Source organism: Alosa alosa, chromosome 5, assembly GCF_017589495.1.
Source record: "Alosa alosa isolate M-15738 ecotype Scorff River chromosome 5, AALO_Geno_1.1, whole genome shotgun sequence".
In the NCBI taxonomy this organism is placed as follows: domain Eukaryota; kingdom Metazoa; phylum Chordata; class Actinopteri; order Clupeiformes; family Clupeidae; genus Alosa; species Alosa alosa.
The window spans coordinates 13,477,387-13,493,008 of record NC_063193.1 but is presented as its reverse complement, the minus strand read 5'-3'; the positions used below and the strand labels follow the sequence as shown (position 1 = coordinate 13,493,008).

General features: G+C 44.3%; 1 protein-coding gene across 1 annotated transcript; it reads right to left on the bottom strand.

Moving 5' to 3' along the window:
• Positions 1-35: 35 nt before the first annotated feature.
• fkbp15b (FKBP prolyl isomerase family member 15b) lies at positions 36-15,318 on the bottom strand. Its single transcript, XM_048242627.1, is given in 31 exon segments — positions 36-932; positions 1,248-1,356; positions 1,871-2,598; positions 2,600-2,677; positions 3,504-3,611; positions 3,847-3,984; positions 4,298-4,390; positions 4,603-4,755; positions 5,087-5,241; positions 5,438-5,578; positions 5,841-6,012; positions 6,529-6,561; positions 7,191-7,293; positions 8,514-8,608; positions 8,718-8,816; positions 9,116-9,225; positions 9,384-9,420; positions 9,683-9,786; positions 9,923-10,013; positions 10,133-10,255; positions 10,497-10,545; positions 10,722-10,870; positions 11,169-11,312; positions 11,421-11,489; positions 11,612-11,761; positions 12,001-12,099; positions 12,199-12,273; positions 12,607-12,676; positions 12,819-12,897; positions 12,999-13,105; positions 15,082-15,318. Coding segments are annotated over 31 exon segments (3,792 nt in total). The 5' UTR covers positions 15,132-15,318; the 3' UTR covers positions 36-851.
• Positions 15,319-15,622: the final 304 nt, after the last annotated feature.

The window sequence follows — 15,622 nt, the reverse complement described above, 5'->3', positions numbered from 1 at the left end:
TGCAGATTAATGAGAAAGGGAGAAATACTAGCTTCTGAAAGGTAGTACTCTATTTATTAATCAACATTAATTACTGTTAGCAAAAAAGAAACAGGATGTAAAATTCTACCATTTGCCAGCTAGCACAGATAGCACAATGCTGAAAATATTTGTTGAATCTCAAGAATCCTCTTTACAAAAAGTAAGGAAACGATGCATGAATCAACACATTAAATGAACATCTGGACTTTCAAATAAAAGCGAGGCCAGTAATCAGCTTAGCCACACTTCATAGGCTTCATACTTAAAACGTTTTCTTTTCTTTCTCATTCTTATACAGGTCTTGTGAAATGTCATTGTTCGTCCTACAATATGTAGTCTGTTATATCAAAAGGCTTTGCGGTCACAAATAATGCAGCTTGTAAAGGAACCATGATCTTCCAAGTAAAAAGCCGTTTTATGAAGTGCCTGTGAAAGAAAGAAACATTAACAGTGGTAGCTGTTTGAGAATTAAGACAAGCTACCCCAAGTGAAAGATCATGATTTTTTTTTTTTTTTTTTTTAAGAAGCAGCAAACCAGTCAATCACAGTCTCTTCTGTTTCTGTATGACCTTCAGTTCAACCGTCAGGACCTTTAAGCCACAGATTGTTTGCTTTCCCTCTGATCTGAGTACTAGAGAATCATAGGACATCCCCTGTGGCTGGTGCTCTGGTATACATCCATGGTGACATTCAGCAGCGGCAGTTCAGCTCCAGTCCAACCCAGTCCTTCATCCATCCAACCAATCAGATGGAAATTCATCTCGTTTGCCAGCAGGCTGCTCTGCCATGGAACTGTCCTGGCCTCCTTAAAGGCAGCTTTTGGTAACTGCTCAGCTCAGCCAGTCCAAATCATCGTCGTCATCGTCGTCATCTCCAAACAGTGGGGCAGGGGGAGGTCTTCCCTTCATACTCTGAAACGTGGCAGATAGAAATGCATTAGTGAATGGGGAAATGCACACAAGCAATGCAATAAGTTGGCATTTTACCTCCCAGATAGGAAAGTGTAAGTCCTGAGGAGTTCTTTGTGGTATTTCTGTATAGTGAGGTCACAAGACAATTCACAACAGTGTTTTAGAACTCTACCAGGTCAATCAGTCTTTGGGATGATTGGCATTGATTTTGCTACTACCACTACCAATGAGTAAGTACATAGTTGTTAGAGGGAGTGTGGAATGTTAGTGTGGAATCTGAGAGCCTGTCGGGGGCCATGGCAGACTCTTCCTCACCAACTCATCATCGTCATCCTCTGTCGGGGTGGGTGGGGGTTTGACCGGGGGGGCGGCCTTCTTGAAAAATGGCTCCTCTCCATTTTCCTCCTCTACTCCCCCAGTCAGACTGAGAGAGTAGCACAGAGAGCACAGGACACAGGAGGGACACACACACACAGACAGACAGACAGACAGACAGACACAGGGAGAGAAATAGATGGACATGGAGGACACAAGTCCACAGTAAGTACACAGAGAATCTGGGGGTATCAGAGTATAGAGAAGTGGGGTGGGACTTTGACATTGTTAAGAAATACAGACAGCATGCAGTCCAGACTGGGATGGGTTAGTTTTGCTGATTTCAAAGCTATTATTATTATTATTATTATTATTTTAAAGACGCCACAATGAAATTGATGATTAGAGTATGATCAGTCTGATGAAATAATGAGCCAGGTGGTGCCCATTTAATAAGACTTACTATAACCATGCAAATACAATGTGGGATCATCAACCTCCATACTCCATGGTATGTCAGAACTGATAAAAGCTCATTTACAAAGCTCTTCCTGTCTTATTATCTGCCTTTTGGAAATTGCGAATTAGCAGATTGATATCGGAGTTGGATAATCTTCCTGTACCTGTTGGATGTGGTGGCCTTTGTGTTTTCGTGTGTGACGTTTGGTGGTGGTGGTGGGGGCTGAGTGGGTGGTCCAGATCTGGTGTCCGTGACAACAGCTTCCCCTAGAGGGTTGGCCACGTTCTCGTTGTGCTTCCCTGTGTCTTTGTCAGGGCTGGTGTCGGTAGGAGGGTGTGGCTTTACCTCTTCCTCAGAAACTAAGTGCTCTTGGGGTTTGGCCTTGCTTGGGTCTACAGTCTCTTTGGCACTCTGGCTGTCTGCCTGGCAGACAGCTTGTACAGTAGTGTCCATAACAGTCACCTGATTGGTCACGACTTCTGTGTGCTGTGCTTCCTGGTCAGTGCGAGTGGGAACTTCATTGTTCTCTGGGACGACTTCCTCCTCCGCTTTCCCTGGCTGTTCCGCATGCTTGTCCGTGGCCACTTCATCTCTGATGGCTTCAGGCACTTTCTCCTCCTCTCTTTCTGGAGGTGCACTCTTCTCCTCCTCTCTTTCTGGAGGTGCACTCTTCTCCTCCTCTCTTTCTGGAGGTGCACTCTTCTCCTCCTCTCTTTCTGGAGGTGCACTCTTCTCCTCCACTCTCTCTGGAGGTGCACTCTTCTCCTCCACCACTTTCTGCACATTCTTCTCCACGTCCTTCTCATCAATCTCTTTTTCTTTGTCATCCACCTCCTCTTTCTTCCCATTCATCTGTGTGGTTGGTGACACTTCAGTCTCTTCCTCATCTTCCTCTTTCCTCTTCCTCCTCTTGTTGACTCTGTTCTACAGAAGTCTTCTCACTCTTTGCAAGGAGTTGTAGAGTTACATTCTAGAGGAGGATATCAGAATGGTACATAATGTAAGAAAATACGTCATACATAAGAAATGACATGCAATCCTCATTAGGTGATTGAATCTACCACAAACTACTGCACTTGACACATTTACATGAAGCCACCCTAAGATGATCAAAAGCCCCCCTAAACAATTATAGTAATTAAAAAAATGTTTTTTTTTTTAAGGAAATAGTTGCAGGCATGCACTTAACGTAAAAAGCAGGACTATGAGTTGAAATAAATAATAGTACAAGTTGCCATTATTTAATTAAAAGTATCGCTCTGGTTGCTAGGTGGGCTATCACTAGGGGTGAGTTAGGGTTCATTGTAACGTTAATTTTCCTAAACGGTCGGCAGAGTTGCAAGCAGAAGGAGGATTAGCAGTGAACACACAGAGTGAAATTGTAAGTAGGTGTTGTGACTTGTAATTCCTTTACGTCTACTTAAGGGAAAGAAAGGGATATATTGTAGTTGCCAATTTTAACACTGCTGTAATTTAGACTAAGTTCAACATAGGTAGGCTATAGAAAACGCTTGCTAGCGACAAAACCAGCAAGATACAATATCAGTCTTCCAAAGAAGGCAGGGAAACAAAAGAGAGTCAGCCAGAAAACAAGTCCTGAAAGATGCCTTATAACTAATAATAATTGAATTAAAGAAGGTGTGATTATTCATTACCCACAAACCTGGGGGCTAAGCCCCTCCCTGTCTTTCAATCCTAGTGACGTCCCTGGCTGAATATATTTCTGACTCCCTCACAAGTGAATGCTGGAAGATCATTAGGTTGTAGTCCTGTGAGGGATAGAGGGGGTTACATACCTTAATGGTGCTGACCAGAACTCCAAGAATGGCACTGCCTTTGTAGGACTCATGGAGGTCAAACTCCCCCCGTAGTGAGTGGAACACTCCATTCATCACACGCTTCACCTGCAATCACAACACAAGGCCAGGAGATTGTATCAGACAACAACCCCCACGGAGAGACAGAGACAGAGACATGGGTAACAATATGGATAAGATATTCTCTTGAGGTCTTATGATGGGGAACCTAAAGTAAATTTCCCTGGACTCCCTTGACAATTTCTCCCTGAGTTCTCAATTCCGATCTCTACTGTGTACAGGTATGCTGTTGTGGACATAAGGGAGGACCTGCTCTCCCCACCTCTACTGCGGTGTCTGCCTGCTCCAGCTTCTCCTCCTCCTGCGGCTGCTGCTCCTCCTCCAGACGCCTTTCCAGCTCCGCCACGCGAGTCTCATACTGCTGCCTCATGGACACCGCCCGGCCCTCCAGAGCAGAGTACTGACCGATAGAAGGGAAATGGAGAGAAAGAGGGATGGGGGAAAAAGAATGAGAAACATGGATGAGTAAAATACAGAATCTCTTTGTGTGGTGACATATAACTGTTGACAATTGATCAGGTCTTGTAAAGGAACAAAAGAGAGATAGTCAGCATCAGATGCAAACAGTTAAGTCCACATTCGCAAATGTGCAAAAATTACAGTAGGTTGTTTATCAATTCCAGGGTATTTTTTGTTTTTTAAAATCATAGTGCAGGTTTTTAATAAATGTCTAATAATGTTTAATAAATGTGGGTAATAAGTGTCAGCAGCACCTTGTCTTTGAGAGCCTGCAGCTCCTCATTCTGATCCTGCTGCTGGAGGAGTCTCTGCTCCTCTGATTCCCGGGATTGCTTCAGCACTGAGAACTGTGGGAGGCAGACAGGACTCACAGGTCAGTTCAGCACTGGACTTGAACTGCTGGGAGGGTGCCTGGTGGTGTTTAGACAGGACTCATAAGAGCTGAGGTCAATGTTTATAGCTTCATTTGGGCTATGTTTACAAATGGTGATTTTGGTTTGCACATGGTGTTATATTACTTGAGGAGCTATTTGTTTATGTGTGGATATGTAAACAGTACCTTCTCCTGTAGTTGTGTGAGTTTGACCTCCAGGCCGTCTCTGTGCTCGGTGAGCTCTACAATTGCTCGAGTCTGCTGCTCCTTGGCTGAAGCCAGAGCTTGGTCACACTTGGCCTGCCACTCCTGTTCCAGCTCAGCCTGCAGCTGGGTCATCTGCAAAACACACACACAGGTCAACTCCCCCAATACTTACACTGATAGACTGACCATTATAGAGAGATCATCAATGTTTTACTGACAATCCATGCAAGATCACACACACACACACACACACACACACACACACACACACACACACACACACACACACACACACACACACACACAAGCTTAAGACAAGACAGCCTTGAATATCTATACCAGTGCATGTGATAAATGGCCAAAGAAAGCAGACAATCTCTGGAGTGACAAAAGCATTCAGAAGTACAGGGCGCATCAGCCACCAACCTCCACAGGGACTCATACATAAGATTCTCACACGCACCTGTTCTTGGGCAGCGTGGTCAGTGCTCGTCCTGGCCTTGCGCAGTTGGCTCCTCAGGTTGTCCAGCTCCTGCTGGCTGCTCCTGCGCACCTCCTCCAGCTCCTCGTCACAGCGCTCACGCTCAGCTTGCCACTTCCTCTTCCTGTCCAAACAGTCTGACACACACACACACACACACACACACACACACTCAATCAATCAGATCACCATCATCACTGATCATCAAACACCTGCTACCTCCTCCTCGTGTCTGACATAACTAACCGATAACCAGAATAGTTGACAATTAATCTAATAGTTGATAAGTAATCAGTCATTTGACTAATCGTTGCAGCCCTAGTGTGGGGCTACTCACTCGCTCCAGGCTGTCCTTCTCTGTGGTCAGGTCCTGCAGCTCCTCCTCCACACTGCTCAGCTTCAGGTCCACCTCTTTGCGCTTCTGTTTCTCGGCCTTGTACAGTGTGTGTACTCTTTCCCCTGTCTCCTTCACCTCTGTGTATCACACACACACACAAATTATTCATCCGATCATGAAGTTGGTCAGCGCATTTGTACACAAATGTTGTAACAAGGAGCTATTTGTAATGTTGGTGGCCATGGGAACCTGGTAGTAAGTAACTAATTACTTCCCTTCCCTGCAGGGCAAACACCAAAAGGATTTGCATGATTTCCACTATTATGATTTTTTTTTTTTTTCATAACACGACAGGCAGATGATACCACCCACACACACACCCCACACCCACACACACACCTTCCAGCTGGGTCTGCAGGGTGGTGAGCTGGCTGGCGTGTTGGTCTCGCTCCTGGAGCGCAGTGTTCAGTTTGGCCTGCAGGGCGGCAGCCTTCTGCTGCTGGGAGCTCACCTCCAGCTGCAGCTCCGACACACGGGCAGTGGAGCCCGCCAACTCCTCCGTCAAATGAGCCTAAGCCACAGTGGAGGGGGACAGATACAGCGAGAGAAAGGGAGGGAGAGAGAGAGACAGAGAGAGAGAGAAACAGACAGAGAAAGAGAGAGACAGAGAGAGAAAAACAGACAGAGAGAGAGAGAGAGAGAAAGAGAGAGAGACAGACAGACAGACAGACAGACAGAGTTCAGTGATCTCTGAATTTATATAGGTGATAAATGAAAACAGAAAATGCAGTGTACAAAAGGTGCAGGAATAAAACAAGCAAACACTGAAAAGAAAATCACTACACTAATTGTAACTGAGCTAGGATGCTGGACTGTTACATGGCAGCAATGTAACTCCTTGTAATGGAATCAGCCTGAAGATGATGGCACGGGGTGTGAAGAAAAGAAACAATAAAAACGTAAAAGTGTTAAGAGGCCGTTGCAATTTACAAAGATGTTGCTCATGGAAGGAGAGAGACAGTGAGGTGACTAGTGAAGATTATGATGGTGAGACGGAGAGACTGAGAAAGAACACTCTGAACCTCACCTGATCCAAACCCATGTCTGGTGGAAATGCATGCTGGGAAGAGAAAGCAGTCACTACTAATGGCCCTAAGTCAGACAGCTAGGAGAACAGACCAGCTGTGCAGAAAAGGCCCACATGTTATCAGACAGAGGAGTTCATTGTGATCAACAAAGGGGTGTTAGGCATTTTTCAAATAGCCAGAGGACTAACAGTAAGTAAGAAGCCTTGAGGAGAGGGGAGGATGTATTACATTGAGAGGGTTTCCTGTACACATCAGAAACACAAGGATGGCAATGGCTTAACACGGCATCAGAAGACCCACAAAACACTTTGTATAGTTTATTAGAGACATTTTGCATTTCACACAGTTTCTAATGATTATGTATTAGATGTGCATTAGCACATTACTGACATTTAACAGGGAACTAAAGGGAACTAAAGGGTTGATACACATTATTACAAGTATTCTTTTTCACAGAACTCAACATATTGAACAATGCTGAATTAAAGCATGCTGCACATAATTCTACTGTTCATAAGATATGTTGCTCATAAAAGCTAATTGTAACCCAAGGTTAGTCAGGAGTGGATAAGCTAGGACACAGTGCTGCTATAACATTATAGAACTGGTAAAGCACCTTCTGGAGCACCTAAGAATATCTCAGTGGACACCATGCTCTTACCTTATCTTGCTCTGCTTGAAGAAGTCGTGCCTGGCTCTGCTCACTGGTGCTCTTCAGAGAGTCATTCCTCTGCTCCATCAGGAGGTTACTTTGTTCCATGTACCTGCAGGGAGCGACAGGTAAGACACCACAGACTAGGGATGCACGATATATCGGCGGCCGATATATTATTAGCCGATAAGTGAAAAAATGAAAATATTGTTATCGGTCCGATAACAGAATTCTGGCCGATAATTTGCGCCGATATTTTTTGAAGTCCTAATTTAGGCCTACGTAAGGTCCATCTGGCTACACTGAGTTACTTGAGCTTGGTTGGCTATACTTTTTCCTCAATATAATGTCAGCGATGTGAATGTATTTCACCACTCTAACAAAATCTGTGGATATGCGTTCATTTGGGAATCTGTGCATCTCAAAATCCTCTCGTGAATGATCCGCCATTTAACCTTACCAGAGCGGAGCTCAGCCCTATCTAGAGCCGTCTTGTGCTGGTGTGTTTGCACTTTACCGCGCTGGTCGGGGAAACAAATAAACAAACTCGTTATGGGACGAGTACATAAGTAGGCCTAGTTCTAAGTTGTTTTTTAGTATTATATTTGCATTACTTTAGCTTGGGTTTTGTATTATTACCTAGAAATATGCTAACCATTCGTGCTTCAGTTCCAGACAGGTCATCATAATAAGTTATTAAAACCTTCGGGGCTAACGCCTTTCATTTCTGCTGCAGCAGGTTGTGCGCAACAGAGTAGACGGATATAAGAGACAGTCTGAGGAGTTGCAGCTTTATTCAGTTACCCGCAGTTGAAACTAAACCTAAGTTTCCCTCACAAACACTGATTTGGTCGCTATACTGAAGCTTATTCCAAGCTGAGCCGTTTATGAGCGTTTAGTCCTAAATGAAAACGATTCAAACTCTCTAGCCATTCACTCGCAATTTACTGACGTCAGGTTCACTTAAAAGAGCCACACATACTGTAGGGCTAGGCTACTGTTATGTTGTTGACTGCCGTACTATTGAGGACTATTATGAGTTCTGTCCATCATTTGGTGGTAGGTAAAATTACTACAATAAAATTATGCTTATTAAATGCTTTCCCCAAAATCACTTTTCACATTTTTTTTTCAAGAGTAATATTATCGGTTATCGTATCGGTATCGGCCACAACAAACCAATAAATATCGGTTATTGTTATCGGCCCTAAAATTCCATATCGGTGCATCTCTACCACAGACTCTTGACTGGAGTAGGATGTGTAACATGGACACAGGCAAGCTTTTCACAACATGCTGTTCTCAAATCCTACTGCTCTGTGTGAGTCTGACCTCTGGTTTTGGTTGATGAGTTCTCCAATCTTGCGGTTTTGCTCTTCAATGCGTGTGCTCTTGTCAAAGACCTCCTTCTTCAAGCACTCATTTTCCTGTGTGAAACCATGACAAGACCATTTATTGTGACGATATACTGGATACTGAATCATTGAAACACACCAACACAACATAAAAAGCTTTTAATGTGGCGTTTTGTTTAACCTGTATTATTCTCTGAATGTTGTGCATGATCATTGATGTTTCCATGGAGACATTGGAGAACCCCAGTGAGTGTCCACCCTGCCTCTGGAGGTCATCCACCTGGACAGAGACATATGGCCATCACCAAAGCGAGCAGCAGAGCTGCCATAATATCAATGTGAACAGAGAGGCCAACTCAAACTCTCTATTGACTGAAGGTTTGCAGTGGACGTTGCCTTGTGGGCTCCATCTATAAATCTCTTTAACCAGATTACAGGAGCAACCTATCTGCTAAACTGTAACAACTAACAGTATAATTGAAGGAGAGGGAGATAAAGATTTACAGTGGGCTGTAAACTCTCTCCACTCCATGCCATCTGCATGAATGATGTGAAATCTTCACAAATTTACACACAAACCTTAGCAGCCAGCTGGTCAACTTTATCTCCAACTTTGCCCACGGCCAGTCGGATCTCGGTGTTGTGCTGACGAGCCTCGGTCATCAGGAAGGACGTGACATCTCTAGGTCCTTAAAGAAACCCAATGAGAAAGACATGCGGAGGTTACTAGATATTGAGGAGATGACAAGCTGCATTGTTGCCGATGGGCAATGATGTAGAGCAGCGGAAAGTGTAAGGGTGGGAACCTCAGAGAAACTCTATGGGAGTGATGCTGGAGAGGACTTACCCTGGTATGCTACTGTCTGACCGGCATACATCTCAGGCTGCAAGTGAGAGGGAGCCACAGACTGTGTGTAAGTGTACGGCTGAGAAAAATAAAAGCAGTGATTTGCTTTTAGAGAAGCAAGGCAAAAGCAAACAAAAAGCATACAAGAATGAAACAAAACAAAACAAAAACCATTCAACAAAAAAGATATCAAACAGACCAAAACACAAATGAAACTTGCAATTGATCGTCTGAAGTGAACAAACACACTAGCAAGCAAGGACGCAAACAAGCACAGAACACAGAAAATGTCGCTCTACCTGAAAAGCATGGAGGGAACCTGGCATCATGGGCTGTGGGGTGGCAGTCGCCATGGTGACCGGCATCAGTGCTGCAGCAGGGTTCGCATGAGGATGTGAGGTCACTACAGGAGAGCATATGGAAACACATGGGGGTCAGTGGAAGACATCAGTGCAGTCATTAGTCTCCACTGGCTTAGTAAGGTAAGTGGGGGTTATGACAGTGAACGACTATGAGGTGATGTGGGTTAGGAGCTTTACCATGCACGGAGGTTGGAGGGGCTGCTGTGATCTGCACAGGCTGAGGAGAGGGAGCCACAGGACGCTCCTTCGCACGTGACACACTGGGGTCCTAGAGAGACCAGACAGGACAAACTAAATCCGTCATCCTAGAAGACATGCAACAAACTCAGGCCTGGTGTCTGTGTCGTAAGTGCCCCAGTTTCCCACCCCAGCTGAAGAGTGTCTCACCTCCATTTCAGAGTCGCTGGAATCTGCATGTGGGGACGTCGCTGGACCGGCCAGGAAGGGCAGCATGGGCTGACCCATCTTAGCCATGCGGGAGATGAGCTTGGCTTTGGTCACGTCAGGATTCTGGGGTACAATGGAATAGAATGAGGCAGGTAAGACTGTGCTGTGGTGACAAAACAGATCAGCATTACTGAAATACTACATACAAATTAGAAATACTTTTCAAAATATCAATCCACGTAGGTCCAGGAATACCTCATCATGCACTATTGACATATAATAGTTTTAAAATGCATCCACAACAAGAATATCTTCTGAAAGCATGGTGCTTCATGATAAAAGTGTACCATGAACGGCTACACACCGTTAACTGTTCACTGATAGAGTTGGATTTCACACGCAGGGGTGCATCTCTGGGTAAAGCAATGGGGGAAAAAATGACAAACTGTAAGTGTTTCCTCATAGCATGTTCAGTATGTCTAAACTACACAAATTAAAAATGTTTATGTGCAGAAGTAATCCAATAACACTGCTGGAGGTTTGTGTGTGTCTGTCTGTGTCTCTGTGTGTGTAAAAGGGGGACTCCTACCCTTGTTTAGCCGGAGCTGAGGCAGCAGGTGGAGGCTGTGCGGTCACCTCAGGGCCCAGACTCTCCACACTGGGGGCAGGCGAGGGTGCGGCCGAGTCCCGAGAGCCGATACTGACCCGCTCAGAGCCTCCATCCTTGGCAAACTTCACCTGAGAAGAGCAGGGGCACAAATTAAGAGCTTTAAAAAAAGTACACTGCACTCTCATATTATTCATGCTTAGTGGTAAAAGTGAGGAAGGTCATGGGCAAATAACATGCTAAGATGCCAGGTCAGGGTGTGAGATGGACACAGGAGTCAGTGAGAAGGATCAGCTCAGAAAAAAAGATTGTCTAACCATTAAAAAAACTGAATGGATCTAGTTTTATCCAAGTACACATTTAAACCAAATGTATATGTTATAATATGTTATATGTTAAATATGTTATTTCAGTGAATGAGTCACCCACCCTTCTGATCTCTGTTTCAAAGATCAGCGTGCTGTTCGCTGGCACGCGGTTAGGCACGCCCTGCGCGCCGTACGCCTGGTTGGGGGGAACCACAAGAAGTCGCCGTCCACCCTTCTTCATGCCTGCCATCCCCTCTTCCCAGCCCTGAGGGTGGAGAGAGAGAGAGAGAGAAGAGAGAGAGAGGTAACCCAAAGGTTGGATCAATTACATTAAAAAAAGTGTAGAGAGATGCCAAAGAAAGAGTACTCTTACCTTAATGACTTTCCCAGCGCCTAGCTTCAGCCGCAGGAGCTTGTCTTTATTGAGATTGGAGTCAAACACCTGCAAGGAGCACAGGTATATATATATATATATATAGGAAATACTGTGATGTGCCTCAACAGTAAAGCTGCTTGTACTGAAGGGCTTTACCGCTACACTTCACTCTCATATAATGTGCATACCGCTCCAGTGGTGTGGTTCTGCAGTAGCCAGCCCGTGTAGGCCACCTCCAGAGAGTCGCCATTCTCCACTGCCTGTCCCTCTCCGAGCGTCAGGTCCTGCACGATCACAGCATCCAGCTGAGCCGCACTGTTGACCTTTGACAAACACACCTGCAATACAAGAGGAAGTGTTGGTTCATTAGAGGCTCTCCTCATATGCATAGGGTGCAGCATGATGGTTTTATTACCACCAATTAAGCACATTCAGGATTTGATTGTGTCCACATAACCAATCAGTTCAGATGGTTATAGGTACCAGCAAGAGCTTTCAATACAATCAGAAATCTCAGTGTGCAGTGACAAGTAATGTTACCTGAAATCGCTAACACACTGTAGAGTGGTCTCCCTACCTCCTTACAGAAGTCCAGCGCTGCTTTCTCAGACTCAAACATCACTGACCAGTTCTGCCGCTGGTCATCGTAGAATGTGCAGTAATTGCTAGGCTGAACCTGAGGAAGCAAGACAGTGTATGGCATGTTCAACTCTGCATAAGACAAAAACCAGGGACAATGCATTGTCCAGCCATTTCAAGTTTGCCCAAGACTCACAGTGAAGATGAAGCCCGTGTGAATCTTGGCTGACGTGACTGGCTTCTGTTGACTGGCATACAGCAGCAGCTTGTACTATGAGAAAACACAGACAGACGACATGTTGTCAACGCAGGACTCTCGCGCCCAGTGACACACCACTCCATTTAGCTGGACCATAACTCGAGCACTGAATGCTCCACCATTCCGCCGAATACCATTCTTACTGACTCAGACTGCAAACAGGCAGATGACTCTACAATAGAACTAGTACTGATCAATGTGCCGATCAAACTTGAATCTAAGTTAAAAACACAAGATGCACTCCTTTCCTACATTCACTATGACATTCACTAAACAGTCATTCTGTCATTCACACAAAATCATAACATATTGTTTGATTATCTTTCTCCATACATTGATACCCACCTCTTTACTAGTGTGACTTCCCAGCACAGCAGCTCCCAGTTTGCCTTGCTTCATGTACTGTCCATTAACGCTGATGCAGGGACGAACAGTTACGACATATTAGGCTACATATACAGTCAAGTCACAGGGAAATAGGGCATTCTGTACAACTTGATTATTTCTCTGGTAACTACTTGTATATTAATATTTTTTCAACAGTTATTACAACTTACTATCTGTAGGCATGAACTGCTGTTGCTAAAAGCACTGCAGGCGTTCCAGCTGGTGGAGGTGGCTTCTGAGTAGGTGGACCTTCAAAAAAACAAAAAAATCCAGGAATATGTTGATGGCCAGGTAAGGGATGGCAAATGCCAATCCTTTGGTAACATATTCTCAGATATCTGCAATCATACCTGAGTTCATAGAACTCTTCCTTGGTTGCTTTGGGGCCGTGTACTGGAATGATTCATTGCCTTGACTTGTTGCCTGATCAAGTCCAAAGAGAGACGCCAACTTTGCCCTAAAAATCACACACGCAGACACACACAAATGCGCGCACACACGCAAATCCTTCACTGCCCAAAGAATTTACAGTACAATCACAATGCATTGTTCTCCTTGCACAGCAAAGACTGACATTGACTTCTCAGAAGGAATTACTACCCAGTAGTTCATAAAACAACTAGTTTTCCTTCGACAAGCCAAGTAAAATATCTGCCAAAAAATAAGTGTATTAAAACTCATGCATTTCTTTAACATCCTACACCATACTAGGTCAGGCGACATAGCATATCAAGACGCACAGCACTAGTTAGTCATTTCTGTAGTGACATTATCATGTAGGCTACAAGAAACTATATCAATGCAGATTAATGCAAGCTAATCATGCAAAACTAATAAACCAAGCAACAAACAAATGAAAGAGACATGCCAACACTGACTGGCCTATATCTGACTATCACATGTCTATGAACTCATGCTGACCCATGGATCTCCCTCCACTGGTAGTCATTGTCCCGTAGTAAGTACAAGCTGGTGAGGTCAGGGCCGACGGTCTGAGGACTTGGTCCCCAAGACCTGTTGATGGACACTACTCCAGACAAAACATTACTTGAACGTGCTTCCGCACGGACGATCTTCATCATGCGAGCCCTTTCCCTCTCCCTGTCTCTCCTCTCCCGGTTGGTATCCATCGGTGGCAGTCACACGTTGGTGGCAGATTTAGAAGGGAATCGCAGGCAAGTGCCCTGATGAGCCTCCATGAGGCAGCCACAGTGCAGCTCTCAAATCAGCAGCTTCAGCCAGTTGAGAAGGGGCTGGCCTGCCAGCCTTGCCTTTCCTTGCCTTTAACCTCCTCCCATAACCACTAGCATGTGAGAGGAATTATATCAGCCCCCACTCCACCCTCCCATCTATACCGATTTTTTTGGCCATGTTTCTGCCAAACTAGAAAGAGTTTATTTGGCTCCAAATTGCATTTCATGCCACACCAGCTACCCCTGCCCAGAAAATATTAGAAAGCAAAACAGATCTATTGTGCAGTAGATTATCCACCTGATATCAATGAGGACTGTAGCAGCTACAGGCAAACAAAGACAATCTGCAGTGGTCAGGTGTAGTGTGTGTGTGTGTGTGTGTGCATGTGTGTGTGTGTGTACGTGTTTACAAAAAGCCCAAATTTAGTTAAACCTGTGAAACTTTTCTGCCGTTTTCTTTCAGCCTAAATTTAATCTTGAATCACCTTAAACATGCACCAGCCCTGACATTTTAAGACACATTAGTCCAACTAACTTGGGCTAATCTTAAACTTCAACTTCCTTCCTTGAGCAAGAACTGTTCCTGCCAGGACATCAAAACCTCTGACTCACATGACCCACTGAGCCACTAAAACTTATCATCATGTGAGTATATAAATGTCAACTTGTGAAAATCGGAAAACATGGTGTTAGCAACGCCATTCACCCACAAATCCGTGTAAATTGAAGTAGCCATAAGCTTTCGTCTCACCAAGCTGGCCGTTTTCTTGCCTCCTCCTGAGCCATCCAGACAGACTGCTAATTAACTAGTTCGAGACCTGTGTGCTGTCTGTGTACTGTCATTTTTCACACTTTTGTGCAATCATCTGATCGTATAAGGGGATTGAACGTTGACGATGCTTCTCTAATGATTTGCCAACAACATATTTGATCAGAAAAAGACGAGACCGCTAACCCAACTATTTAAGTTACTTTCTGTTGTACAGTAACAATCTTTTGATGAAGTTAAAATCATTAATCACCAATACAATATGCTAACACTAAAATGTCAAACTAGATTAACGTTAATACTGGCGTGGTTGAATGGTACTCAAATATGTTAATGTTAAAGTAATCAAAATAAAAGACAGAAACAAAACTAGGACTGTGTGGGGTCTATTGTATACTGCTATGACTACAGCTACCTAAACACTGAATCTACCTAGCTGCTGATAGCTTGCCTCTGGAACTAGACACTCACCCTCCTGTGGGAGACAAAAAATCTCCATCCTCATCATCTGTGGAGAACATAATTCTTTTTAGATGTCCTGTTCCAGTGCAGACGAAACAGATACGGATTATTGCACTCTCCAAACGACTAATGTCGTGGTTTACTCTTCGGACAAAACGTACTCGAATATGCACAGGTCATAGCTAATGTAGCCAGAGAGCTAGGCTAGCTAACAACCACATCGCTTCCTGTTTCCCTTGGAATCAGCTGACCCACCACCTGATGTTTGGGACTGACAGAGACAAGAAAGCACATAGCAGTTTTTTTTTTAATCTGCTACTTCTTACTATGATTTAAGCATGACTCATGCTCATACTCGATATGTCAGATTTGTTAATCAGCAGAACAATATCAAATAGGCCTAAAGTTATTTTTAATATAAGTGGATGGATATAGCCTAGGTGAGGGTGTTGTCGTTAGCATATTATTATTTGAAACATGAGCCTTTCACGCTAAGGTAGTTGCCAGACGTGTTAAAAATAGCTTTAATCAGTTTAGAATATACTAAGTT